This window comes from Oncorhynchus mykiss, chromosome 17 (genome assembly GCF_013265735.2).
Source record: "Oncorhynchus mykiss isolate Arlee chromosome 17, USDA_OmykA_1.1, whole genome shotgun sequence".
Taxonomy (NCBI): domain Eukaryota; kingdom Metazoa; phylum Chordata; class Actinopteri; order Salmoniformes; family Salmonidae; genus Oncorhynchus; species Oncorhynchus mykiss.
In genome coordinates this window covers 9905044-9929500 of record NC_048581.1, presented here as the reverse complement: position 1 = coordinate 9929500, position 24457 = coordinate 9905044, and the positions used below count along the sequence as shown (strand labels likewise).

The window sequence follows — 24457 nt, the reverse complement described above, 5'->3', positions numbered from 1 at the left end:
ATATTATATCTCCACCTTAAACTGACGGATATTATATCTCCACCTTAAACTGACAGATATTATATCTCTACCTTAAACTGACAGATATTATATCTCTACCTTAAACGGATATTATATCTCCACCTTAAACTGACGGATATTATATCTCCACCTTAAACTGATATTATATCTCTACCTTAAACTGACAGATATTATATCTCTACCTTAAACTGACAGATATTATATCTCTACCTTAAACTGATATTATATCTCCACCTTAAACTGATATTATATCTCTACCTTAAACTGATATTATATCTCTACCTTAAACTGATATTATATCTCTACCTTAAACTGATATTATATCTCTATCTTAAACTGATATTATATCTCTACCTTAAACTGACAGATATTATATCTCCACCTTAAACTGATATTATATCTCTACCTTAAACTGACAGATATTATATCTCTACCTTAAACTGACAGATATTATATCTCTACCTTAAACTGACAGATATTATATCTCTACCTTAAACTGATATTATATCTCCACCTTAAACTGATATTATATCTCTACCTTAAACTGATATTATATCTCTACCTTAAACTGACAGATATTATTTCTCTACCTTAAACTGACGGATATTGATTGGGATTTTTAAAAATGTATCACCGGTGCGTCAATCGACTCTAGAGGGTTAACTCCTGAGGTGCTGAGCTGTTGCACCCTCTATAACCACTGTGGTTATTATTGGACCCTGCTGGTCATCTATGAATGTTTGAACATCTTGAAGAACAATCTGGCCTTAATGTCCATGTACTCTTATAATCTCCACCCGGCACAGTCAGAAGAGGACTGGCCACCCCTCAGAGCCTGGTTCCTCTCTAGGTTTCTTCCCAGGTTCCAGCCTAGGAGTTTTTCCTAGTCGCATTGCTTCTGTTTGGGGTTTTGGCTGGGTTTCTGTATAAGCACTTTGACATCTGTCAATGTAAAAAGGGCTTTATAACTAAATGTGATTGAGAGAGGAGGAGGGAGAGTGATTCTATATCAGCAGGGATGGGTAAACTTTTGGGGGGGTGGACTGATTTGTTGGTGGAAAAAGGGATTTATAACTAAATGTGATTGAGAGAGGAGGCGGGAGAATGATTCTATATCAGCAGGGATGGGTAAACTTTTGGGGGGGTGGACTGATTTGTTGGTGGAAAAAGGGATTTATAACAAAATGTGATTGAGAGAGGAGGAGGGAGAGTGATTCTATATCAGCAGGGATGGGTAAACTTTTGGGGGGGTGGACTGATTTGTTGATGTAAAAAGGGATTTATAACTAAATGTGATTGAGAGAGGAGGAGGGGGAGTGATTCTATATCAGCAGGGATGGGTAAACTTTTGGGGGGGTGGACTGATTTGTTGGTGGAAAAAGGGATTTATAACTAAATGTGATTGAGAGAGGAGGAGGGAGAGTGATTCTATATCAGCAGGGATGGGTAAACTTTTGGGGGGGTGGACTGATTTGTTGATGTAAAAAGGGCTGTATAACTAAATGTGATTGAGAGAGGAGGAGGGAGAGTGATTCTATATCAGCAGGGATGGGTAAACTTTTGGGGGGGTGGACTGATTTGTTGATGTAAAAAGGGCTGTATAACTAAATGTGATTGAGAGAGGAGGAGGGAGAGTGATTCTATATCAGCAGGGATGGGTAAACTTTTGGGGGGGTGGACTGATTTGTTGGTGGAAAAAGGTCAGTTATTAAAATATACAGGTCCATCATCATTCCTCCATTCTTTCTATCTGGTTCAAGATGTTCAAGTGTGGCCTGAAGAGGGATGTGGTCTGAAGAGGGGTGTGGTCTGAAGAGGGGTGTGGTCTGAAGAGGGGTGTGGTCTGAGGAGGTGTGTGGCCTGAAGAGGGGTGTGGTCTGAAGAGGTGTGTGGCCTGAAGAGGTGTGTGGTCTGAAGAGGGGTGTGGTCTGAAGAGGGGTGTGGTCTGAAGAGGGATGTGGCCTGAAGGGGGTGTGGCCTGAAGAGGTTTTCTAACCCCCCCACTTTAGGATGCACACAAAGATGAACAGTCAGCTAGAATGCAGTGTAGCCTGTTAAACCTGTCTGGTGATGACAACACTAAAGTTACTTACAGCTTCTGATCAGTAATGTAACAGGTGGGTTAGAATCTGATCCTCAATCTGATCTTAGTCCTGACTCGGTGAAGAACAGGTGGGTTAGAATCTGATCCTCAATCTGATCTTAGTCCTGACTCGGGGAAGAACAGGTGGGTTAGAATCTGATCCTCAATCTGATCTTAGTCCTGACTCGGTGAAGAACAGGTGTGTTACTGTCATACAGCCTCCATTTTGACTGAGACACAGAGGAGACTTGCGAGACAGCAGACTGACACAACACACAACTACAGTGAGTATCTGTGTGTGAGAGAGATGTTCTGAAAGTTTGTTTGTGGTGTTTGACTGTATGCTGGTTTTGTGTACCATGTCTAAGTGTATATGTCTTTCCCAATATTTGCTTGTGAATGTTTGTTTCATGTCCAAGTTCAGCTGTTTGTTTGGTGTGTGTGTGTGTGTCTATGTGTGTGTGTGTGTGTCTATGTGCAAATGAGTAGTCTTGCATTATGTCTGTTTTGGGTCATTTCAACTTAGTATTAATGAACCGTTTGCTATTATGTCATTCCAGATCAGTACACAAGAACCTCAGCTCTCTTCCTCTCCTCCCTGTCTGCTACGGTGGGCTCCTCTCCCCCTGTCTGCTATGGGGGGCTCCTCCTCTAAGAAGACTGTATTTGGGGGGAGAAAGAAGAAACAGGACTCAGTGTTGACCTGGACTGAACTGAAGGGGGCACTATCCAGTAAGAAACAGGACTCAGTGTTGACCTGGAGTGAACTGAAGGGGGCACTATCCAGTAAGAAACAGAAGAGAAGCATCATTATTCCTCCTCTGGACAAACTGTCAGTGGATAACCTGAAGAGGGAGGTCCTTACTCCCAATAATACGTTTTCAGTGGCCGGGAAGAGGAAGGAGTCGCTGTCAATCAAGAGGCTGTCATTGGGTAACTCTAGGAAGGAGTCAGTGTCACCGAAGTCTCTCTCTCTGGGTAAGAGGAAGAAAGGAGAGCAGAAGATATTCTCTCTGCTTAACACCAAGAAGGAATCACCTCCTCCACCACCAGCCAAAAATATATTCTCTCTGCTTAACACCAAGAAGGAATCACCTCCTCCACCACCAGCCAAAAATATATTCTCTCTGCTTAACACCAAGAAGGAATCACCTCCTCCACCACCAGCCAAAAATATATTATCTCTGCTTAACACCAAGAAGGAATCACCTCCTCCACCACCAGCCAAAAATATATTCTCTCTGCTTAACACCAAGAAGGAATCACCTCCTCCACCACCAGCCAAAAATATATTCTCTCTGCTTAACACCAAGAAGGAATCACCTCCTCCACCACCAGCCAAAAATATATTATCTCTGCTTAACACCAAGAAGGAATCACCTCCTCCACCACCAGCCAAAAATATATTCTCTCTGCTTAACACCAAGAAGGAATCACCTCCTCCACCACCAGCCAAAAATATATTATCTCTGCTTAACACCAAGAAGGAATCACCTCCTCCTCCACCAGCCAAAAATATATTATCTCTGGTTAACACCAAGAAGGAATCACCTACTCCACCACCAGCCAAAACGATATTCTCTCTGGTTAACATCAAGAAGGAATCACCTCCCAAAGAGAGATTATCCCTGGCAAATGTTAACCCCTTACTTTAAACCTGACCTCGGCCCTGGACAGAGAGACGGATGGATGGACAGGCAAGCAGACAGGACAGACCGGTGGACAGAGAGACAGGTGGATGGATGGACAGACAGTCAGAGAGACCGGTGGACAGAGAGAGACAGGTGGACAGAGAGTGTTTAACTTCTAGTTTGTGTCTTTATTCTCGTTCCTAGCAGCATCATAAAGACAGACATGATCAAGCGATGGCCGCCGCCAGGCATAACCAAGCGATCAGGCAGACAGACACAGATTAGGAATGTGTTCATTTTTCTGGCTTTATTTAGAGATGTTTTGGTACAAAAATAAAACTAAAAAACAGTAACAGATTTTTTTAAATGAAAGAGAAAAATAACAGCTTCTCAACATGTAGTCTGTAATTTGGGGAAATTATTTTTATGGTGAAAAATGTTTTCATATGTGCTTATGAAAATAATGCATATTAACAGGCATATTTCAATATTCATAACCAGCATTTCCCTTTTATAGTTTCTCAGTTATAAACATTTTCCCTTTTCAGAGATGATTTCAGCCAGTAATGGTGAGAGTTGGGGTACGTACCAGTAATCTCTCCTTAAGGGTGCACCCGTTCACTACAGAGTCAGAGATGGACAGACAGTCAGAGAGAGGGAGAGATGGACAGACAGTAACAGAGAGACCGATGGACAGACAGTAACAGAGACAGATGGACAGACAGTAACAGAGAGACCGATGGACAGACAGTAACAGAGACAGATGGACAGACAGTAACAGAGACAGATGGACAGACAGTAACAGAGAGACAGATGGACAGACAGTAACAGATACAGATGGACAGACAGTAACAGAGACAGATGGACAGACAGTAACAGAGAGACCGATGGACAGACAGTAACAGAGAGACCGATGGACAGACAGTAACAGAGAGACAGATAGTAACAGAGAGACAGAAGGACAGACAGTAACAGAGAGACAGATGGACAGACAGTAACAGAGACCGATGGACAGACAGTAACAGAGAGACAGATGGACAGACAGTAACAGAGACCGATGGACAGACCGTAACAGAGAGACAGATGGACGGACAGTCAGAAGTGTTGTAGGTTCTTTAATAGAAGCGGTTTCCATCATTTCTAACCATGAAACTGATTGTGAAGTCACAGAAACAACCAGAACACATCAGTCTACAATACAGACTGGCCTATAGTCTATTCCTTCATTCTCCAGACAGCTAGACAGATAAGAGGGACGGCTGGCAGATGGCTGGAAGGCCAAGACAACGATGCAACATGTAGGCAGTATTGGGCAACAGATGGCAGTTCTGATAAGATACACCCCTGATGTATAAATGCCTGTTTGATCATGTGTGAAATGTGCTTGCAGCTGAGGCATTCAGTGCGGTGAATAAACTTGGTTTGAGTTTTTACCAGTCGTCCGTTTGAGTTTTTACCAGTCGTCCGTTTGAGTTTTTACTCTGTTCAGAACCTAACAATACATTTAATAACAGTAAAGTGTCTTTACAAATACCCCCCCCCCCTTCTTAAAACTCACCTAACATGTTATGCAGTACACATACACACACACCTCTCCAACCCCTGCACACACACCTCTCCCCTCACTGTATACACTCAGCGCAGACTATTATCGTAAGATCAACAACAACAAAAATGCATAAATAAAATGTCAAATGAAAAATAAAAAGTCAGAAATATACAGTTGTGATTGTAATGATGACTTTTCTACTGAGCTGACTGGCTCAGGTAGACCACGTGTCAACACATATCTGAGGAGTGTATATGGGACAATGTCAATAAAGTTGTTTCAAACAGAAATGTCAGTGCCTGTAGGTAACTGTAGTCATGTTTTCTGTAACATACAGTATCATACAAACAACATTTTACATCAATACAACTAAACTATCACATCTATACAATAAAAACATTTAGCATGATTCAGAAACTCCCCCCAAATAATCACACACTATGTGTGTGTGTGTGTGTGTGCGTGCGCATGCTCGTGTCAGCTCTCTGTGGACGTCATCATGTCCTCTGTTCCCTTCAGGATGAGAGGAGCTCCCCTGGTCTTCTCCACCAGCTCCGCATCACCATTCTCATACGGCTGGAGAGGCAGGATGAAGGGGACGAGGAGAGAGGATGGAGAGGGAGGATGAAGGGGACGAGGAGAGAGGATGGAGAGGGAGGATGAAGGGGACGAGGAGAGAGGATGGAGAGGGAGGATGAAGGGGACGAGGAGAGAGGATGGAGAGGGAGGATGAAGGGGACGAGGAGAGAGGATGGAGAGGGAGGATGAAGGGGACGAGGAGAGAGGGATGGAGAGGCAGGGTGAAGGGAACGAGGAGAGAGGGATGGAGAGGGAGGATGAAGGGGACGAGGAGAGAGGGATGGAGAGGGAGGATGAAGGGGACGAGGAGAGAGGGATGGAGAGGGAGGATGAAGGGGACGAGGAGAGAGGGATGGAGAGGGAGGATGAAGGGGACGAGGAGAGAGGGATGGAGAGGCAGGGTCAAGGGGACGAGGAGAGAGGGATGGAGAGGCAGGGTGAAGGGGACGAGGAGAGAGGGATGGAGAGGGAGGATGAAGGGGACGAGGAGAGAGGGATGGAGAGGGAGGATGAAGGGGACGAGGAGAGAGGGATGGAGAGGCAGGGTGAAGGGGACGAGGAGAGAGGGAGGATGAAGGGGACGAGGAGAGAGGGATGGAGAGGCAGGGTGAAGGGGACGAGGAGAGAGGATGAAAGGAGAAAGAGAGGGATGGAGAGGCAGGGTGAAGGGGACGAGGAGAGAGGGGAGAAAGAGGGATGGAGAGGCAAGGTGAAGGGGATGAGGAGAGAGGGGAGAAAGAGGGATGGAGATGCAGGGTGAAGGGGACGAGGAGAGAGGGGAGAAAGAGAGGGATGGAGAGGCAGGGTGAAGGGGATGAGGAGAGAGGGGAGAAAGAGGGATGGAGATGCAGGGTGAAAGGGGATGAGGCGAGAGGGGAGAAAGAGAGGGATGGAGAGGAAGGATGAAGGGGATTAGGTGGAGGACGAGGAGAGAAAGAGAGGCAGGGTGAAGGGGATTAGGTGGAGGACGAGGAGAGAAAGTGAGGCAGGGTGAAGGGGATTAGGTGGAGGACGAGGAGAGAGATGGAGAAGCAGGGTGAAGGGGATTAGGTGGAGGACGAGGAGAGAAAGAGAGGCAGGGTGAAGGGGATTAGGTGGAGGACGAGGAGAGAGATGGAGAAGCAGGGTGAAGGGGATTAGGTGGAGGACGAGGAGAGAAAGAGAGGCAGGGTGAAGGGGATTAGGTGGAGGACGAGGAGAGAAAGAGAGGCAGGGTGAAGGGGATTAGGTGGAGGACGAGGAGAGAAAGAGAGGCAGGGTGAAGGGGATTAGGTGGAGGACGAGGAGAGAAAGAGAGATGGAGAGGCAGGGTGAAGGGGATGAGGAGAGAGGGGAGAAAGGAGAAAGAGAGAGTTAGTAAGGTCCAGCCATCGGAGAGAGATAGAGATGAAGAAACAGAGAAATACAGTGTGGTGTCTTTCACAGAGGTGTTCAGTAGCTTCATCTCTGCTCCTCTCCATGACAAGCACAGCAATAAGCTGGATCACAGCACATACAGATATCCTCCCTGCTCCTCTCCATGACAAGCACAGCAATAAGCTGGATCACAGCACATACAGATATCCTCCCTGCTCCTCTCCATGACAAGCACAGCAATAAGCTGGATCACAGCGCGTACAGATATCCTCCCTGCTCCTCTCCATGACAAGCACAGCAATAAGCTGGATCACAGCGCGTACAGATATCCTCCCTGCTCCTCTCCATGACAAGCACAGCAATAAGCTGGATCACAGCACATACAGATATCCTCCCTGCTCCTCTCCATGACAAGCACAGCAATAAGCTGGATCACAGCGCGTACAGATATCCTCCCTGCTCCTCTCCATGACAAGCACAGCAATAAGCTGGATCACAGCGCGTACAGATATCCTCCCTGCTCCTCTCCATGACAAGCACAGCAATAAGCTGGATCACAGTGCGTACAGATATCCTCCCTGCTCCTCTCCATGACAAGCACAGCAATAAGCTGGATCACAGCGCGTACAGATATCCTCCCTGCTCCTCTCCATGACAAGCACAGCAATAAGCTGGATCACAGCACGTACAGATATCCTCCCTGCTCCTCTCCATGACAAGCACAGCAATAAGCTGGATCACAGCGCGTACAGATATCCTCCCTGCTCCTCTCCATGACAAGCACAGCAATAAGCTGGATCACAGCGCGTACAGATATCCTCCCTGCTCCTCTCCATGACAAGCACAGCAATAAGCTGGATCACAGCGCGTACAGTTATCCTCCCTGCTCCTCTCCATGACAAGCACAGCAATAAGCTGGATCACAGCGCGTACAGATATCCTCCCTGCTCCTCTCCATGACAAGCACAGCAATAAGCTGGATCACAGCGCGTACAGATATCCTCCCTGCTCCTCTCCATGACAAGCACAGCAATAAGCTGGATCACAGCGCGTACAGATATCCTCCCTGCTCCTCTCCATGACAAGCACAGCAATAAGCTGGATCACAGCACATACAGATATCCTCCCTGCTCCTCTCCATGACAAGCACAGCAATAAGCTGGATCACAGCGCGTACAGATATCCTCCCTGCTCCTCTCCATGACAAGCACAGCAATAAGCTGGATCACAGCACGTACAGATATCCTCCCTGCTCCTCTCCATGACAAGCACAGCAATAAGCTGGATCACAGCGCGTACAGATATCCTCCCTGCTCCTCTCCATGACAAGCACAGCAATAAGCTGGATCACAGCGCGTACAGATATCCTCCCTGCTCCTCTCCATGACAAGCACAGCAATAAGCTGGATCACAGCGCGTACAGATATCCTCCCTGCTCCTCTCCATGACAAGCACAGCAATAAGCTGGATCACAGCACGTACAGATATCCTCCCTGCTCCTCTCCATGACAAGCACAGCAATAAGCTGGATCACAGCGCGTACAGATATCCTCCCTGCTCCTCTCCATGACAAGCACAGCAATAAGCTGGATCACAGCGCGTACAGATATCCTCCCTGCTCCTCTCCATGACAAGCACAGCAATAAGCTGGATCACAGCGCGTACAGATATCCTCCCTGCTCCTCTCCATGACAAGCACAGCAATAAGCTGGATCACAGCACGTACAGATATCCTCCCTGCTCCTCTCCATGACAAGCACAGCAATAAGCTGGATCACAGCGCGTACAGATATCCTCCCTGCTCCTCTCCATGACAAGCACAGCAATAAGCTGGATCACAGCGCGTACAGATATCCTCCCTGCTCCTCTCCATGACAAGCACAGCAATAAGCTGGATCACAGCGCGTACAGATAGGAAACACAATAAGGACACAATACAACCAAGCTATAACCTAAATGAAACCCAACTATAACCCACAACCTATTTATTGAGCCATTTCTGTGGGTGGTAGGTAGCCAAGCGGTTAAGCGTGTTGGGACAGTAACCGAGACGACTAGGGGAAGAATCTGTCAACGTGCCCTTGAGCAAGGCACTTTAACCCTGGTGCTCCTGTAAGTGGCTGTGGATAAGAGCGTCTGCTAAATGACTAATATGTTTAACTTCTAGTTTGTGTCCTAATTCTCGTTCCTGGCAGCATCATAAAAGACAGACATGATCAAGCGATGGCCGCACCCCGATGCCGCCAGGCATAACCAAGCGATCAGGCAGACAGGCACAGATTAGGAATATTTTCATTTTTCAGGTTTTATTTTCAGAGATTTTTTGGTACAAAAATAAAACTAAAAAACAGTAACAGATGTTTAAATGAGAAAAAACAGTTTCTCTGTTAAATGGAGTATTGTTTTATTTTACAATCTGGAAAAATGTGTTTTCATACGTGCTTATGGAAATAATGCATATTAACAGGCATATTTATATATTTAAATATTCATAACCAGCATTTCCCTTTTATAGTTTCTCAGTTATAAACATTTTCCCTTTTCAGAGATGATTTCAGCCAGTAAGGGTGAGAGTTGGGGTACGTCCCAATGGTCTCTCCTTAAGGGTGCACCCGTTCACTACAGTCAGAGAGACAGATGGACAGACAGTCAGAGAGGGAGAGAGTTGGGGTACGTCCCAATGATCTCTCCTTTCTCCTGAAGGATGCACTCGTTCATGACATTCCACACATCTGACAGCATTGGGTTGGTGGAGGGCTGGAGGGAGTTCCCACCATACATCTGATAGCATTGGGTTGGTGGAGGGCTGGAGGGAGTTCCCACCATACATCTGACAGCATTGGGTTGGTGGAGGGCTGGAGGGAGTTCCCACCATACATCTGATAGCATTGGGTTGGTGGAGGGCTGGAGGGAGTTCCCACCATACATCTGACAGCATTGGATTGGTGGAGGGCTGGAGGGAGTTCCCACCATACATCTGACAGCATTGGGTTGGTGGAGGGCTGGAGGGAGTTCCCACCATACATCTGACAGCATTGGATTGGTGGAGGGCTGGAGGGAGTTCCCACCATACATCTGACAGCATTGGGTTGGTGGAGGGCTGGAGGGAGTTCCCACCATACATCTGACAGCATTGGGTTGGTGGAGGGCTGGAGGGAGTTCCCACCATACATCTGACAGCATTGGGTTGGTGGAGGGCTGGAGGGAGTTCCCACCATACATCTGATAGCATTGGGTTGGTGGAGGGCTGGAGGGAGTTCCCACCATACATCTGACAGCATTGGATTGGTGGAGGGCTGGAGGGAGTTCCCACCATACATCTGATAGCATTGGGTTGGTGGAGGGCTGGAGGGAGTTCCCACCATACATCTGACAGCATTGGATTGGTGGAGGGCTGGAGGGAGTTCCCACCATACATCTGACAGCATTGGATTGGTGGAGGGCTGGAGGGAGTTCCCACCATTATTTCTTAAACCAGTCATTTCCTTTCAAATCAGTGAAGGGAAGTGAACGAGTGCACACTTTGGGAGGAAGAAGAGACAATTGGGACGTGGCCCCAGGAGTGTAGAAGAGGACGACTTGATTTCACTTGACCACTGGGGGGCGCTAATGTATATCACACTTTACTGTGTGTGTGTGTGTGTGTGTGTGTGTGTGTGTGTGTGTGTGTAAAACAAAATGACAGTCCGTGTCATGGGTGGGGTAGGGTAAGTACGAGGGGAACATATTTCACTGTCACACCAGAGTTAGTGCAGAATTGCGTGAGACACTGAAATGTTTCCCCCCCCCTGCCTGTAATTGTGTTCGTTCTCCATTAGTGACATCACTGACAGGATGTGTAGACGTTTAACTGGTGTTTGTGTGGGGTACTGTAAACACACACACACTCCTGTGTCTCCACACAGAGAGCAACGACACAGTGATGAGTCAGCCGTGTGTTTGTTTGTGTGTGGGTGGTGTGTGTGTGGTGTGTGTGTGGGTGGTGTGTGTGTGTGTGTGTGTGTGTGTGTGTGAACATGCCATAGCTACAGGTCACAGGAAACATGACAACTAGTCAGACCCCTTTGAACCACTTTAACATCTGGTTCACATCCCACCAGGCAGACAGCCTTCCTACAACGTTCCAACAATGTTCCAACAACGTTCTAGAGACATTGTCACTATATAGAAAGTCTGTATGGAAAACAGTTGCATTATCAGAGTCCAGTATGGACCCAGATGAAGACCAAAACATTCACCGCGGGGGGCTGGTCTTACTCAACCGGACTCATTCAAGTCTTGGCGTTGTAGAACGTCTCTCTCTCTCTAGACACACAGATTGAGACATCTGCGTTAGAAGCTGCACGGCACCATGTTAACAGAGTAGAGAAATCAGCCCCATCACTCTCAATCCACTCACAACGTTATGTTTGATCAGGTCTCTTTTTACAAACAGCACCATGTTAACAGAGTAGAGAAATCAGCCCCATCACTCTCAATCCACTCACAACGTTATGTTTGATCAGGTCTCTTTTTACAAACAGCACCATGTTAACAGAGGAGAAATCAGCCCCATCATTCTCAATCCACTCACAACGTTATGTTTGATCAGGTCTCTTTTTACAAACAGCACCATGTTAACAGAGGAGAAATCAGCCCCATCATTCTCAATCCACTCACAACGTTATGTTTGATCAGGTCTCTTTTTACAAACAGCACGTAGGCTCCGGTTTCTAAAAACACGCAGTCACTTCTCCAGACAGTACAGCTACCGTTAGTTTCCAAACAATAATATCTGCATGATTAACTATTCATATGGTTCTATATTGATTAGAACAGAGACTGACAGGGCTGCTATGTTACAGCGCCACATACAGTATTATAACAACGATGCTACAAACACTCATATAGGCCATATTCTCTGTCTGCTTGTAAAGGGAGAGGAAGATACCTCGTCAGTTGTACAACCGAATGCCTCCTACTGAAATGTGTCTTCCGCATTTAACCCAACCCTCTCTGAATCGGGAGGTGGTGGTCGTCGAGGCCTGGTTGTTGTAGGGCTATTTTGTGACATTGTTGTGGTACATGTTCCACTGTAATTCTGTTGTTGTAAGTGTTGTCATGGTATTTTGTTACGTTGTTGTTATTGTAGGTGTTGTCATGGTATTTTGTTACATTGTACTTATTGTAGGTGTTGTCGTGGTATTGTGTTACGTTGTCGTTGTTGTAGGTGTTGTCGTGGTATTTTGTTACATTGTACTTATTGTAGGTGTTGTCGTGGTATTGTGTTACGTTGTCGTTGTTGTAAGTGGTGTCGTGGTATTGTGTTACGTTGACGTAGGTGTTGCCATGGTATTTTGTTACATTGTACTTATTGTAAGTGGTGTCGTGATATTGTGTTACGTTGACGTAGGTGTTGCCATGGTATTTTGTTACATTGTACTTATTGTAAGTGGTGTCATGGTATTTTGTTATGTTGTTGTATTTGTAGGTGTTGTTGTGGTATTGTGTTACGTTGACGTAGGTGTTGCCATGGTATTTTGTTACTTGGTAGTAGTCACTTAAGTGGTCTTTTGTCCAGTGTAGTTATTTCAAAAAATGTTTTGTTAAGTTGTAGTGGTTACAGTGGTTGATGTTGTTAAGGTGTGTCAGTGCATGGTGGTTGCTATGGTATAGTTTGGAGGCCATAACGTTGTTGTTACGGTGTAGTTTATGTCATTGTGACAGTGTAGCTACATTGTTGTCACAGGACTGTTAGCTAGTTGTCTGGGCATGGTAATGAAAGTTGCTATAGCACCCTGTCAGTGTTGACATTGTTACGGTGTAGTTTATGTCATTGTGACAGCGTAGCTACATTGTTGTCACAGGACTGTTAGCTAGTTGTCTGGGCATGGTAATGAAAGTTACTATAGCACCCTGTCAGTGTTGACATTGTTACGGTGTAACTGATGTAACGTCGTCATCGTACGTCTGTCACCTATATGTGTCTACTGTCCTCGTCTAATCGTCTGTGTCCGAGTGGTCGCCGCGGGGACTTATATGATTGTTGTTGTCGTTGTGGTTGTCGTGGTGATTGTTGCCGTTGCTCTCGGAGAGTACCTCTTGCTCCAGGGTGTTGCAGCGCATGCCGGACAGCGTGTCTTTGCGGCCGGCGTCGCCGCGGCGACACAGGCAGCAGAGGATCCGCTTGAAGGTCTGTAACATGTCCGTGTCTCTGAAGCTGTAGATGATGGGGTTGACCAGGGAGTTACACTCAGCCAGGACCAGACAGTACTTCTCATAACGCAGCACCTGGCAAGATTCACAGCCCAGACCATCCAACATCAACAACACCAGGCCCGGGGTCCAGCAGATCACAAAACAACCTGGAGGAGGGGGATGAGGGGGGGAGAGGAGAGGAGGAGGGGGAGGAGAGGGGGAGGAGAGGAGAGGGGGAGGAGAGGGGGAGGAGAGGGGAGGAGGAGGGGAAGGAGAGGGGAGGGGGAGGGGGAGGAGAGGGGGAGGGGAGGGGAGGAGAGGGGGAGGGGAGGGGGAGGAGAGGAGGGGGGGAGAGGAGAGGGGGGAGGAGAGGAGGGGGAAAAGAGGAGGAGAGGGGGAGGAGGGGGGGAGAGGAGAGGAGGAGGGGGAGGAGAGGGGGAGGAGAGGAGGGGGGGAGAGGAGAGGGGGGAGGAGAGGAGGGGGAAAAGAGGAGGAGAGGGGGAGGGGGAGGAGAGGGGGAGGGGGGAGGAGAGGAGAGGGGGGGGGGGAGAGGAGGAGAGGAGGAGGAGGAGGAGGAGGGGGAGAGGAGGAGAGGGGGAGGAGAGGAGGAGGAGGGGGAGAGACAATTGTAAAATGTGAGCTGGTCAGTGAATACTGTACACACAGAGTCAGTATCCACTGTCGGTGTGTGGCTTGGGGTTGGTCGGACAGATCTGATTTCATTATGATAATATTCAATTACACAATTTCACCCTTCAGGAATTCATACTGTACACAGACACAGAGACACAGAGACACACACAGACACACACACAGACACACACACAGACACACTGTGACAGAGAGAAGGGGAGGTTGAAATGGAGGAGTGTATTTGCGTCGTGGTTGTTTAACTATGCTGTTCCCTGTCAGGACATGCAGACATTCCTCACTCACATTTTTTGTTTTACTATCCTTGTGAGGACCAAACAATTGATTCCCATTCAAAATCCTATTTTCCCTAACATCTAACCCTAAACCTAACCCCTAATATCTAACCCTAAACCTAACCCCTAACATCTAACCCTAAACCTAACCCCTAAACCCTAACCCTAAACCTAACCCCTAACATCTAACCCCTAACATCTAACCCTAAACCTACCCCTAACATCTAACCCTAAACCTAACCCCTAACATCTAACCCTAAACCTAACCCCTAACATCTAACCCTAAACCTAACCCCTAACATCTAACCCCAAACCTAAACCCTAACATCTAACCCTAAACCTAACCCCTAACATATAACCCTAAACCTAACATCTAACCCTAAACCTAACGCCTAACATCTAACCCTAAACCTACCCCTAACATCTAACCCTAACCCCTAACATCTAACCCTAAACCTAACCCCTAACCTAACCCCTAACCCTAACCCCTAACATCTAACCCTAAACCTAACCCCTAACATCTAACCCTAAACCTAACCCCTAACATCTAACCCTAAACCTAACCCCTAACATCTAACCCTAAACCTACCCCTAACATCTAACCCTAAACCTAACCCCTAACATCTAACCCTAACCCCTAACATCTAACCCTAAACCCTAACATCTAACCCTAAACCTACCCCTAACATCTAACCCTAAACCCCTAACATCTAACCCTAAACCTAACCCCTAACATCTAACCCTAAACCTAACCCCTAACATCTAACCCTAAACCTAACCCCTAACATCTAACCCTAAACCTAACCCCTAACATCTAACCCTAAACCTAACCCCTAACATCTAACCCTAAACCTAACCCCTAACATCTAACCCTAAACCTAACCCTAAACCTAACCCCTAACATCTAACATCTAACCCCTAAACCCTAACATCTAACCCTAAACCTAACCCCTAACATCTAACCCTAAACCTAACCCCTAACCCTAACCCCTAAGCGTGAATGAGCCTCTTTCCTTGTGAGGACCGGCGAAATGTCCCCAATTGTCTGAATGTTCTTTGTTTTACCATCCTGGGAGGACTTCTGGTATCCAGTAAAACCCCAAACACACACAGCCTCTCTCACTCACACTTACCATGCCAGAAAGAGTACACACACAGCCTCTCTCACTCACACTTGCTATGCCAGAAAGAGTACACACACAGCCTCTCTCACTCACACTTGCTATGCCAGAAAGAGTACACACACAGCCTCTCTCACTCACACTTACAATGCCAGAAAGAATACACACACAGCCTCTCTCACTCACACTTGCTATGCCAGAAAGAGTACACACACACAGCCTCTCTCACTCACCATGCCAGAAAGAGTACACACACAGCCTCTCTCACTCACACTTGCTATGCCAGAAAGAGTACACACACAGCCTCTCTCACTCACACTTGCTATGCCAGAAAGAGTACACACACACAGCCTCTCTCACTCACCATGCCAGAAAGAGTACACACACAGCCTCTCTCACTCACACTTGCTATGCCAGAAAGAGTACACACACAGCCTCTCTCACTCACACTTGCTATGCCAGAAAGAGTACACACACACAGCCTCTCTCACTCACACTTGCTATGCCAGAAAGAGTACACACACAGCCTCTCTCACTCACACTTGCTATGCCAGAAAGAGTACACACACAGCCTCTCTCACTCACACTTGCTATGCCAGAAAGAGTACACACACAGCCTCTCTCACTCACACTTGCTATGCCAGAAAGAGTACACACACAGCCTCTCTCACTCACACTTGCTATGCCAGAAAGAGTACACACACACAGCCTCTCTCACTCACACTTGCTATGCCAGAAAGAGTACACACACAGCCTCTCTCACTCACACTTGCTATGCCAGAAAGAGTACACACACAGCCTCTCTCACTCACCATGCCAGAAAGAGTACACACACAGCCTCTCTCACTCACATTTACAATGCCAGAAAGAGTACACACACAGCCTCTCTCACTCACATTTACCATGCCAGAAAGAGTACACACACAGCCTCTCTCACTCACACTTGCTATGCCAGAAAGAGTACACACACAGCCTCTCTCACTCACACTTGCTATGCCAGAAAGAGTACACACACACAGCCTCTCTCACTCACCATGCCAGAAAGAGTACACACACAGCCTCTCTCACTCACACTTGCTATGCCAGAAAGAGAGACAACCAGAAATTCAAGGATTGTATGAGCCTATATGTGAGAAACAGACGTCAAATTCCTTCTAGAGGAATTTAATCAGAAGTTAAAAATGCTGGAGCAGAAGCTTGGGAGAGAAGCAGGAAAGAGGAGAAGGAAGGAAGGAAGGAGGAAGGGAGGGAGAGAGTGAGGGATGTGGGGGTGGAAGTAGAGTGTCTGGTTAAACGAGTTAGGACAAGCCAGAGAGGTGCCTGAATGCCGGAGAGAGAGAGTGTGTGTGTATAGGTATATACAGTTGAAGTCAGAAGTTTACATACACTTAGGTTGGAGTCATTAAAACTAGTTTATTCAACCACTCCACAAATTTCTTGTTAACAAACTATAGTTTGGGCAAGTCGGTTAGGACATCTACTTTGACACATGACACAAGTAATTTTTCCAACGATTGTTTACTGACAGATTATTTCACTTATAATTCACTGTATCACAATTCCAGTGAGTCAGAAGTTTACATACACTAAGCTGACTGTGCCTTTAAACAGCTTGGAAAATTCCAGAAAATGATGTCATGGCTTTAGAAGCTTCTGATAGGCTAATTGACATAATTTGAGTCAATTGGAGGTGTACCTGTGGATGTATTTCAAGGCCTACCTTCAAACTCAGTGCCTATTTGCTTGACATCATGGGGAAATCAAAAGAAATCAGCCAAGACCTCAGAAAAAAAGACCTCCACAAGTCTGGTTCATCCTTGGGAGCAATTTCCAAACGCCTGAAGGTACCACGTTCATCTTTACAAACAATAATACTCAAGTATAAACACCATGGGACCACGCAGCCGTCATACCGCTCAGGAAGGAGACGCGTTCTGTCTCCTAGAGATGAACTAACTCACTAACTCTGGTGTCTCCTAGAGATGAACGTACTTTGGTGTGAAAAGTGTAAATCAATCCCAGAACAACAGCAAAAGACCTTGTGAAGATGCTGGAGGAAACAGGTACAAAATATCGACATAACCTGAAAGGCCGCTAAGCAAGCAAGAAACCACTGCTCTAAAAGCGCCATAAAAAAGCCAAACTACAGCTTGCAACTGCACATGGGGACAAAGATCGTACTTTTTGGAGAAATGTCCTCTGATCTGATGAAACAAAAAACCAAAGCCAATTCCTCGTTTGGCCGCATTTCCTTCCAGTTCTCTGCTGCCAAATACTGGAACGAATTGCAAAAATCACTGAAGCTGGAGACTCAGATCTCCCTCTCTAACTTTAAGCACCAGTTGTCAGAGCAGCTCACAGATCACTGCATATAGCCCATCTGTAAATAGCCCATCCAACTACCTCATCCCCATACTGTTATTCATTTTTTTTGCTCCTATGCACACCAGTATATCTTCTGCACATCTGTCACTTCAGTGTTTAATTGCTAAACCTGAATTATTTCGGCACTATGGATTATTTATTGCCTTGCCTCACTTATCTTACCTCATTTGCACTCACTGTACATATACTTTTCTATAGTGTTATTGACTGTATGTTTGTTTATTCCATGTGTAACTCTGTGTTGTTGTTTGTTGTTTGTGTCGCACTGCTTTGCTTTATCTTGGCCAGGTCGCAGTTGTAAAAGAGAACTCATTCTCAACTGGCCTATCTGGCATACACTAACCTACCTAAGTACACTAACCTAAGTTGTTCTCAACCTGGTTAAATAAAGGTGAAATAAAAATAAACGTTTGACCCAAGTTAAACAATTTAAAGGCAATGCTACCAAATACTAATTGAGTGTATGTAAACTTCTGACCCACTGGGAATGTGATGAAAGAAATAAAAGCTGAAATAAATCCTTCTCTACTATTATTCTGGCATTTTAGGGACCTAAGACAGGGAATTTTTACTGGGACTAAATGTCAGGAATTGTGAAAAACTGAGTTTAAATATATTTGGCTAAGGTGTATGTAAACTTCAACTATGTGTGTGTGTGTGTGTGTGTGTGTGTGTGTGTGTGTATAATATATAGTTGTCCAGGCCCTCCTCACCCAGGATCATAGAAACCGTCTTCATCAGGTTGAATACAGTCTCCTTGTGTCGTATCTGGCTGGTGTGCTGAGACATCCTCTGGCTCTTGTGTCTGACGTACACAAAGATCCTGGTGTAGGCAGCCACCATGAGAGAGAAGGTGAACAGGTTGAGCACAGCCCAGAACACCAGGTAGGAGCGTTTGTACATGGGGGCCATGGTGGAGCAGTTTTCCAGGTCACACAGACAGTGCCAGCCCATGGTGGGAACCAGGCCCATGAAGATGGCTAGGCCCCAGATAAGGGCGATGAGCAGCACCACGCGGCGGTTGGTCATCTTACTGTGGAGCTGAGATTATATATACTTTATTAGTCCATAACAGATGGAAATGTGTCTACCGCTTTCTCCCGACCACTCTACTGTAATAACACACACACACACACACACACACACACACCTGCATGGTGAAGATGGTCTGGTGACGCTCCAAGGCGATGGCCAGGAGGTTCAACACCGATGCTGTCAGACTGGAGTCGATCAGGGTCTGGAGGGAGGAATAATTCATCTAAATTTGAAGGGTTTTTAACATATTGATTGAGATAGGACAGTTGAAAGGAGACAGGAAAGGTAGGAGAGATGGAGAGTCAGAAGACCAGAGGGTGGATTTACAACCCACGCTGACTGGTAAACTTGGCTGTACAGTCGTGGCCAAAAGTTTTGAGTGTCAAAGGCTTTTATTGACAATTACATGAAGTTGATGCAAAGAGTCAATATTTGCAGTGTTGACCCTTCTTTTTCAAGACCTCTGCAATCCGCCCTGGCATGCTGTCAATTAACTTCTGGGTCACATCCAGACTGATGGCAGGATGTTTTCTTGGAGTTTGTCAGAATTTGTGGGTTTGTGTTTGTCCACCCGCCTCTTGAAGATTGACCACAAGTTCTCAATGGGATTAAGGTCTAGGGAGTGTCCTGGCCATGGACCCAAAATATCGATGTTTTGTTCCCCGAGCCGCTTAGTTATCACTTTTGCCTTATAGCAAGGTGCGCCACTATGCTGGGAAAGGCATTGTTTGTCACCAAACTGTTCCTGGATGGTTGGGAGAAGTTGCTCCCGGAGGATGTGTTGGTACCATTCTTTATTCATGGCTGTGTTCTTAGGCAAATTTGTGAGTGAGCCCGCTCCCGTGGCTGAGAAGCAACCCCACACATGAATGATCTCAGGGTGCTTTACTGTTGGCATGACACAGGACTGATGCTAGCGCTCACCTTGTCTTCTCCGGACAAGCTTTTTCATGATGCCCCAAACAATCAGAAAGGGGATTCATCAGAGAAAATGACTTTACCCCAGTCCTCAGCAGTCCAATCCCTGTACCTTCTGCAGAATATCAGTCTGTCCCTGATGTTTTTCCTGGAGAGAAGTGGCTTCTTTGCTGCCCTTCTTGACACCAGACCATCCTCCAAAAGTCTTCACCTCACTGTGTGTGCAGATGCACTCACACCTGCCTGCTGCCATTCCTGAGAAAACTCTGTACTGGTGGTTCCCCGATCCCGCAGCTGAATCAACTTTAGGAGACGGTCCTGGCGCTTGCTGGACTTTCTTGGGCGCCCTGAAGCCTTCTTCACAACAATTGAACCGCTCTCCTTGAAGTTCTTGATGATCCGATAAATGGTTGGTTTAGGTGCAATCTTACTGGCAGCAATATCCTTGCCTGTGAAGCCCTTTTTGTGCAAAGCAATGATGACACGTGTTTCCTTTCAGGTAACCATGGTTGACAGAGGAAGAACAATGATTCCAAGCCCCACCCTCCTTTTGAAGCTTCCAGTCTGTTATTCGAACTCAATCAGCATGACAGAGGGATCTCCAGCCTTGTCAACACCTGTGTTAACGAGAGAATCACTGACATGATGTCAGCTGGTCATTTTGTGGCAGGGCTGAAATGCAGTGGAAATGTTTTTTGGGGGATTCAGTTCATTTGCATGGCTAAGACGGACTTTGCAATTAATGACAATTCATCTGATCACTCTTCATAACATTCAGGAGTTTATGCAAATTGCCATCATACAAACTGAGACAGCAGACGTTGTGAAAATTAATATTTGAGTCATTCTCAAAACATTTGGCCACGACTGTACATGTGTGCCGGGTTCCTCGGCATTAACTGCTGGACCACAGCGGGTCCTTTTTTCAACTATGTGGGCCTTTTGCTTATAATAGCTTAGTAAGCATAAATCACACAAACCTACAGTACTTTGACAGGAAAAGTTTTCCCAGTTTGAAAGAAAAAATGTGGATTAATGGGCCCTAGCAAGCATCAACTCAGGGACGGACCATGGATCAGTAATCAGCCCAGGCTTTTCTGACATGCCGGCCCATTTTTTCCTCAAGGACCTCATCACTAGCTAAGTAATGCTAATTATGTGGAAAAGAAACTGCCCTTTGGCCAGTCCATTTCTGCATCAACTAATCCTATGGGAAGAACTTGTCTTGTGCACCTGGCTTACTGGCCATTGGTTCTTGGGCCAGATTGATGGTCCAGGGTTAGTTAGGGTGTGTGTTGGACTCTCCTACCTGGAGTACAAACCACGGGTTCTTGGACAGATTGATGGTCCAGGGTTAGTTAGGGTTAGGGTGTGTGTTGGACTCTCCTACCTGGCGTACAAGCCACTGGTTCTTGGGCCAGATTGATGGTCCAGGGTTAGTTAGGGTGTGTGTTGGACTCTCCTACCTGGCGTACAAACCACGGGTTCTTGGACAGATTGATGGTCCAGGGTTAGTTAGGGTGTGTGTTGGACTCTCCTACCTGGCGTACAAACCACGGGTTCTTGGACCAGATTGATGGTCCAGGGTTAGTTAGGGTGTGTGTTGGACTCTCCTACCTGGCGTACAAACCACGGGTTCTTGGACCAGATTGATGGTCCAGGGTTAGTTAGGGTGTGTGTTGGACTCTCCTACCTGGCGTACAAACCACTGGTTCTTGGGCCAGATTGATGGTCCAGGGTTAGTTAGGTTTAGGGTGTGTGTTGGACTCTCCTACCTGGCGTACAAACCACTGGTTCTTGGACAGATTGATGGTCCAGGGTTAGTTAGGTTTAGGGTGTGTGTTGGACTCTCCTACCTGGAGTACAAACCACTGGTTCTTGGACAGATTGATGGTCCAGGGTTAGTTAGGTTTAGGGTGTGTGTTGGACTCTCCTACCTGGCGTACAAACCACGGGTTCTTGGGCCAGATTGATGGTCCAGGGTTAGTTAGGGTTAGGGTGTGTGTTGGACTCTCCTACCTGGCGTACAAACCACGGGTTCTTGGGCCAGATTGATGGTCCAGGGTTAGTTAGGGTGTGTGTTGGACTCTCCTACCTGGCGTACAAACCACGGGTTCTTGGACAGATTGATGGTCCAGGGTTAGTTAGGGTTAGGGTGTGTGTTGGACTCTCCTACCTGGCGTACAAACCACTGGTTCTTGGACAGCTTGATGGTCCAGGGTTAGTTAGGGTTAGGGTGTGTGTTGGACTCTCCTACCTGGCGTACAAATCACTGGTTCTTGGACAGCTTGATGGTCCAGGGTTAGTTAGGGTTAGGGTGTGTGTTGGACTCTCCTACCTGGCGTACAAACCACTGGTTCTTGGACAGCTTGATGGTCCAGGGCCCAGTGTGGAACATCAGGTGCAGGTAGGCAATACCTGAGAACAGGTCTGCTGCCGCCAGGTTGCCTAGGGGATAGTCGGCAAGGACATTAGTAGGGTTGCTAAGGGGGGTAATATTACTGGTAACTTTCTAAAAATGTACCAGTTAACTTCTGGATTTTAGGGAATTTTCACAGATATAAAGAATATGACATAAATATGACTAAATGTATTGAAAGTATCATTTACCAAATTTTGTAGATTTAAAAATGACCAAAACTTCTGAAAATTCTGGTAAATTTGGTAAATTAGTGGGAGCAGCTGCTAATTGACAGACACACACATACACCCTACCTAGCAGATAGTAGATAGGGAAGTGGAATCGTCGGTTGATGAAGATGGCCACCATGACCAGGATGTTGGCCAGGATGACGATGACAGACACACCCATGCCCAGGCTCACCACCACGTAGTCCCGAGGACGCCAGTGGGCGCTGATGTTCTTGCCACTTTGTTCGTAGAAGAACTGCACTGTACGGTTGTAGTAGCACCCGGGGACATCGTCTGTCAACTTGTCCATCTTGACCAATCAGATGGGGTGGATGGGGTGGAGCGTAGAGTGGGCAGGAGTTAAGTGGAGTGAGGGGGACCAATTGGATTGTCCGGACAGATGAGTGGTGGCGGGGGTTCGAGTGGATGGGACTTGCCCTATTGGTGGGTTGGGGGTGGTCTCGCCATGAGGGGTGGGAGGGAATGGACGGTGTCCAGTTTGATTGACGTCTATCTCCTCCAATCGTGTGTGGGCTGAGACGTTGACCCTTCTCTTTGGTCTGTTGGGGGAAAGAGAAGTATAATATTTAACATAGTTGAAGACACACACACTCTCTATTTTAATTATTACTAGTGTTAGGAGTTTGTCCTTCAGAGCCCTCAACTAGGGTCTATAGACTTTCCTTCAGAGCCCTCAACTAGGGTCTATAGACTTTCCTTCAGAGCCTTCAACTAGGGTCTATAGACTTTCCTTCAGAGCCTTCAACTCGGGTCTAGAGACTTTCCTTCAGAGCCCTCAACTAGGGTCTAGAGACTTTCCTTCAGAGCCCTCAACTAGGGTCTATAGACTTTCCTTCAGAGCCTTCAACTAGGGTCTAGAGACTTTCCTTCAGAGCCCTCAACTAAGGTCTAGAGACTATCCTTCTGAGCCCTCAACTAGGGTCTATAGACTTTCCTTCAGAGCCTTCAACTCGGGACTAGAGATGTTCCTGGTCCTGAAGTTAACACTGATGAAACATCCTCCCTGTAACAAACATCTCTACAGCAGGTTGTTCTGGTCCTGAGGTTAACACTGATGAAACATCCTCTCTGTAACAAACACCTCTACAGCAGGTTGTTCTGGTCCTGAGGTTAACACTGATGAAACATCCTCCCTGTAACAAACATCTCTACAGCAGGTTGTTCTGGTCCTGAGGTTAACACTGATGAAACATCCTCCCTGTAACAAACACCTCTACAGCAGGTTGTTCTGGTCCTGAGGTTAACATCCTCCCTGTAACAAACACCTCTACAGCAGGTTGTCCTGGTCCTGAGGTTAACACTGATGAAACATCCTCCCTGTAACAAACACCTCTACAGCAGGTTGTTCTGGTCCTGAGGTTAACACTGATGAAACATCCTCCTGTAACAAACACCTCTACAGCAGGTTGTTCTGGTCCTGAGGTTAACACTGATGAAACATCCTCCTGTAACAAACACCTCTACAGCAGGTTGTTCTGGTCCTGAGGTTAACACTGATGAAACATCCTCCCTGTAACAAACACCTCTACAGCAGGTTGTTCTGGTCCTGAGGTTAACACTGATGAAACATCCTCCCTGTAACAAACACCTCTACAGCAGGTTGTTCTGGTCCTGAGGTTAACACTGATGAAACATCCTCCCCTGTAACAAACACCTCTACAGCAGGTTGTTCTGGTCCTGAGGTTAACACTGATGAAACATCCTCCCTCTGCAGTGTTGACTGTAAACCAGGCTGCCTGCTGGGGTTTAGATAACAACAACATTCCTTCTACCTCAGTGTATGATCTGTGTAGTCTTTACTGAACCAGGGGAGTTATTACCTATGTAGTGATGTCTTCATTCTAGCAGGTTAGTGGACTGAAGACAGTGATTTAGTAACGTAACTAGTCCCTCCCTCGGCTCTACTCTCCTCCTAACAAAAGAAACAGCAGAGCAGCTTTCTGGAGCAGAGAGACACACCTCACAATTACACAATCTAGCAGTGTAACCTAATCTCAATCCAAACACACAGCGACACACATACC

The 24457-nt window shown here is 46.6% G+C and overlaps 2 protein-coding genes across 5 annotated transcripts in view; one reads left to right on the top strand and one right to left on the bottom strand.

Moving 5' to 3' along the window:
- Positions 1-2060: 2060 nt before the first annotated feature.
- Positions 2061-4484, top strand: LOC118940258 (WAS/WASL-interacting protein family member 2-like). 2 transcript variants are annotated; one of them, XM_036948872.1, is made up of 3 exons: positions 2077-2138; positions 2194-2388; positions 2665-4484. In XM_036948872.1, the coding sequence occupies exon 3, from the start codon at positions 2740-2742 to the stop codon at positions 3757-3759; it is 1020 nt and encodes a 339-aa protein (XP_036804767.1). In that variant the 5' UTR covers positions 2077-2138; positions 2194-2388; positions 2665-2739; the 3' UTR covers positions 3760-4484. The 2 variants fall into 2 exon arrangements, with proteins under 2 accessions (XP_036804766.1, XP_036804767.1); XM_036948871.1 differs by having other exon boundaries at positions 2061-2388.
- Positions 4485-4837: 353 nt separating this feature from the next.
- LOC110485424 (lysophosphatidic acid receptor 2) overlaps positions 4838-24457 on the bottom strand; it is a 35163-nt gene continuing 15543 nt past the window's right edge. For 2 of the 3 annotated variants that reach the window (XM_036948868.1, XM_036948869.1), the window contains 6 exons: positions 22497-22972; positions 22120-22229; positions 18979-19065; positions 18542-18869; positions 13298-13563; positions 4838-5860 (listed from right to left, as the gene is read on the bottom strand). In XM_036948868.1, coding sequence (XP_036804763.1) covers positions 5762-5860; positions 13298-13563; positions 18542-18869; positions 18979-19065; positions 22120-22229; positions 22497-22722 — 1116 coding nt within the window. In that variant the 5' untranslated portion in view covers positions 22723-22972 and the 3' untranslated portion in view covers positions 4838-5761. Of the gene's footprint in view, positions 5861-9742; positions 11525-13297; positions 13564-18541; positions 18870-18978; positions 19066-22119; positions 22230-22496; positions 22973-24457 lie in introns of those variants that run through there. The other variant, XM_036948870.1, reaches the window with a different exon arrangement.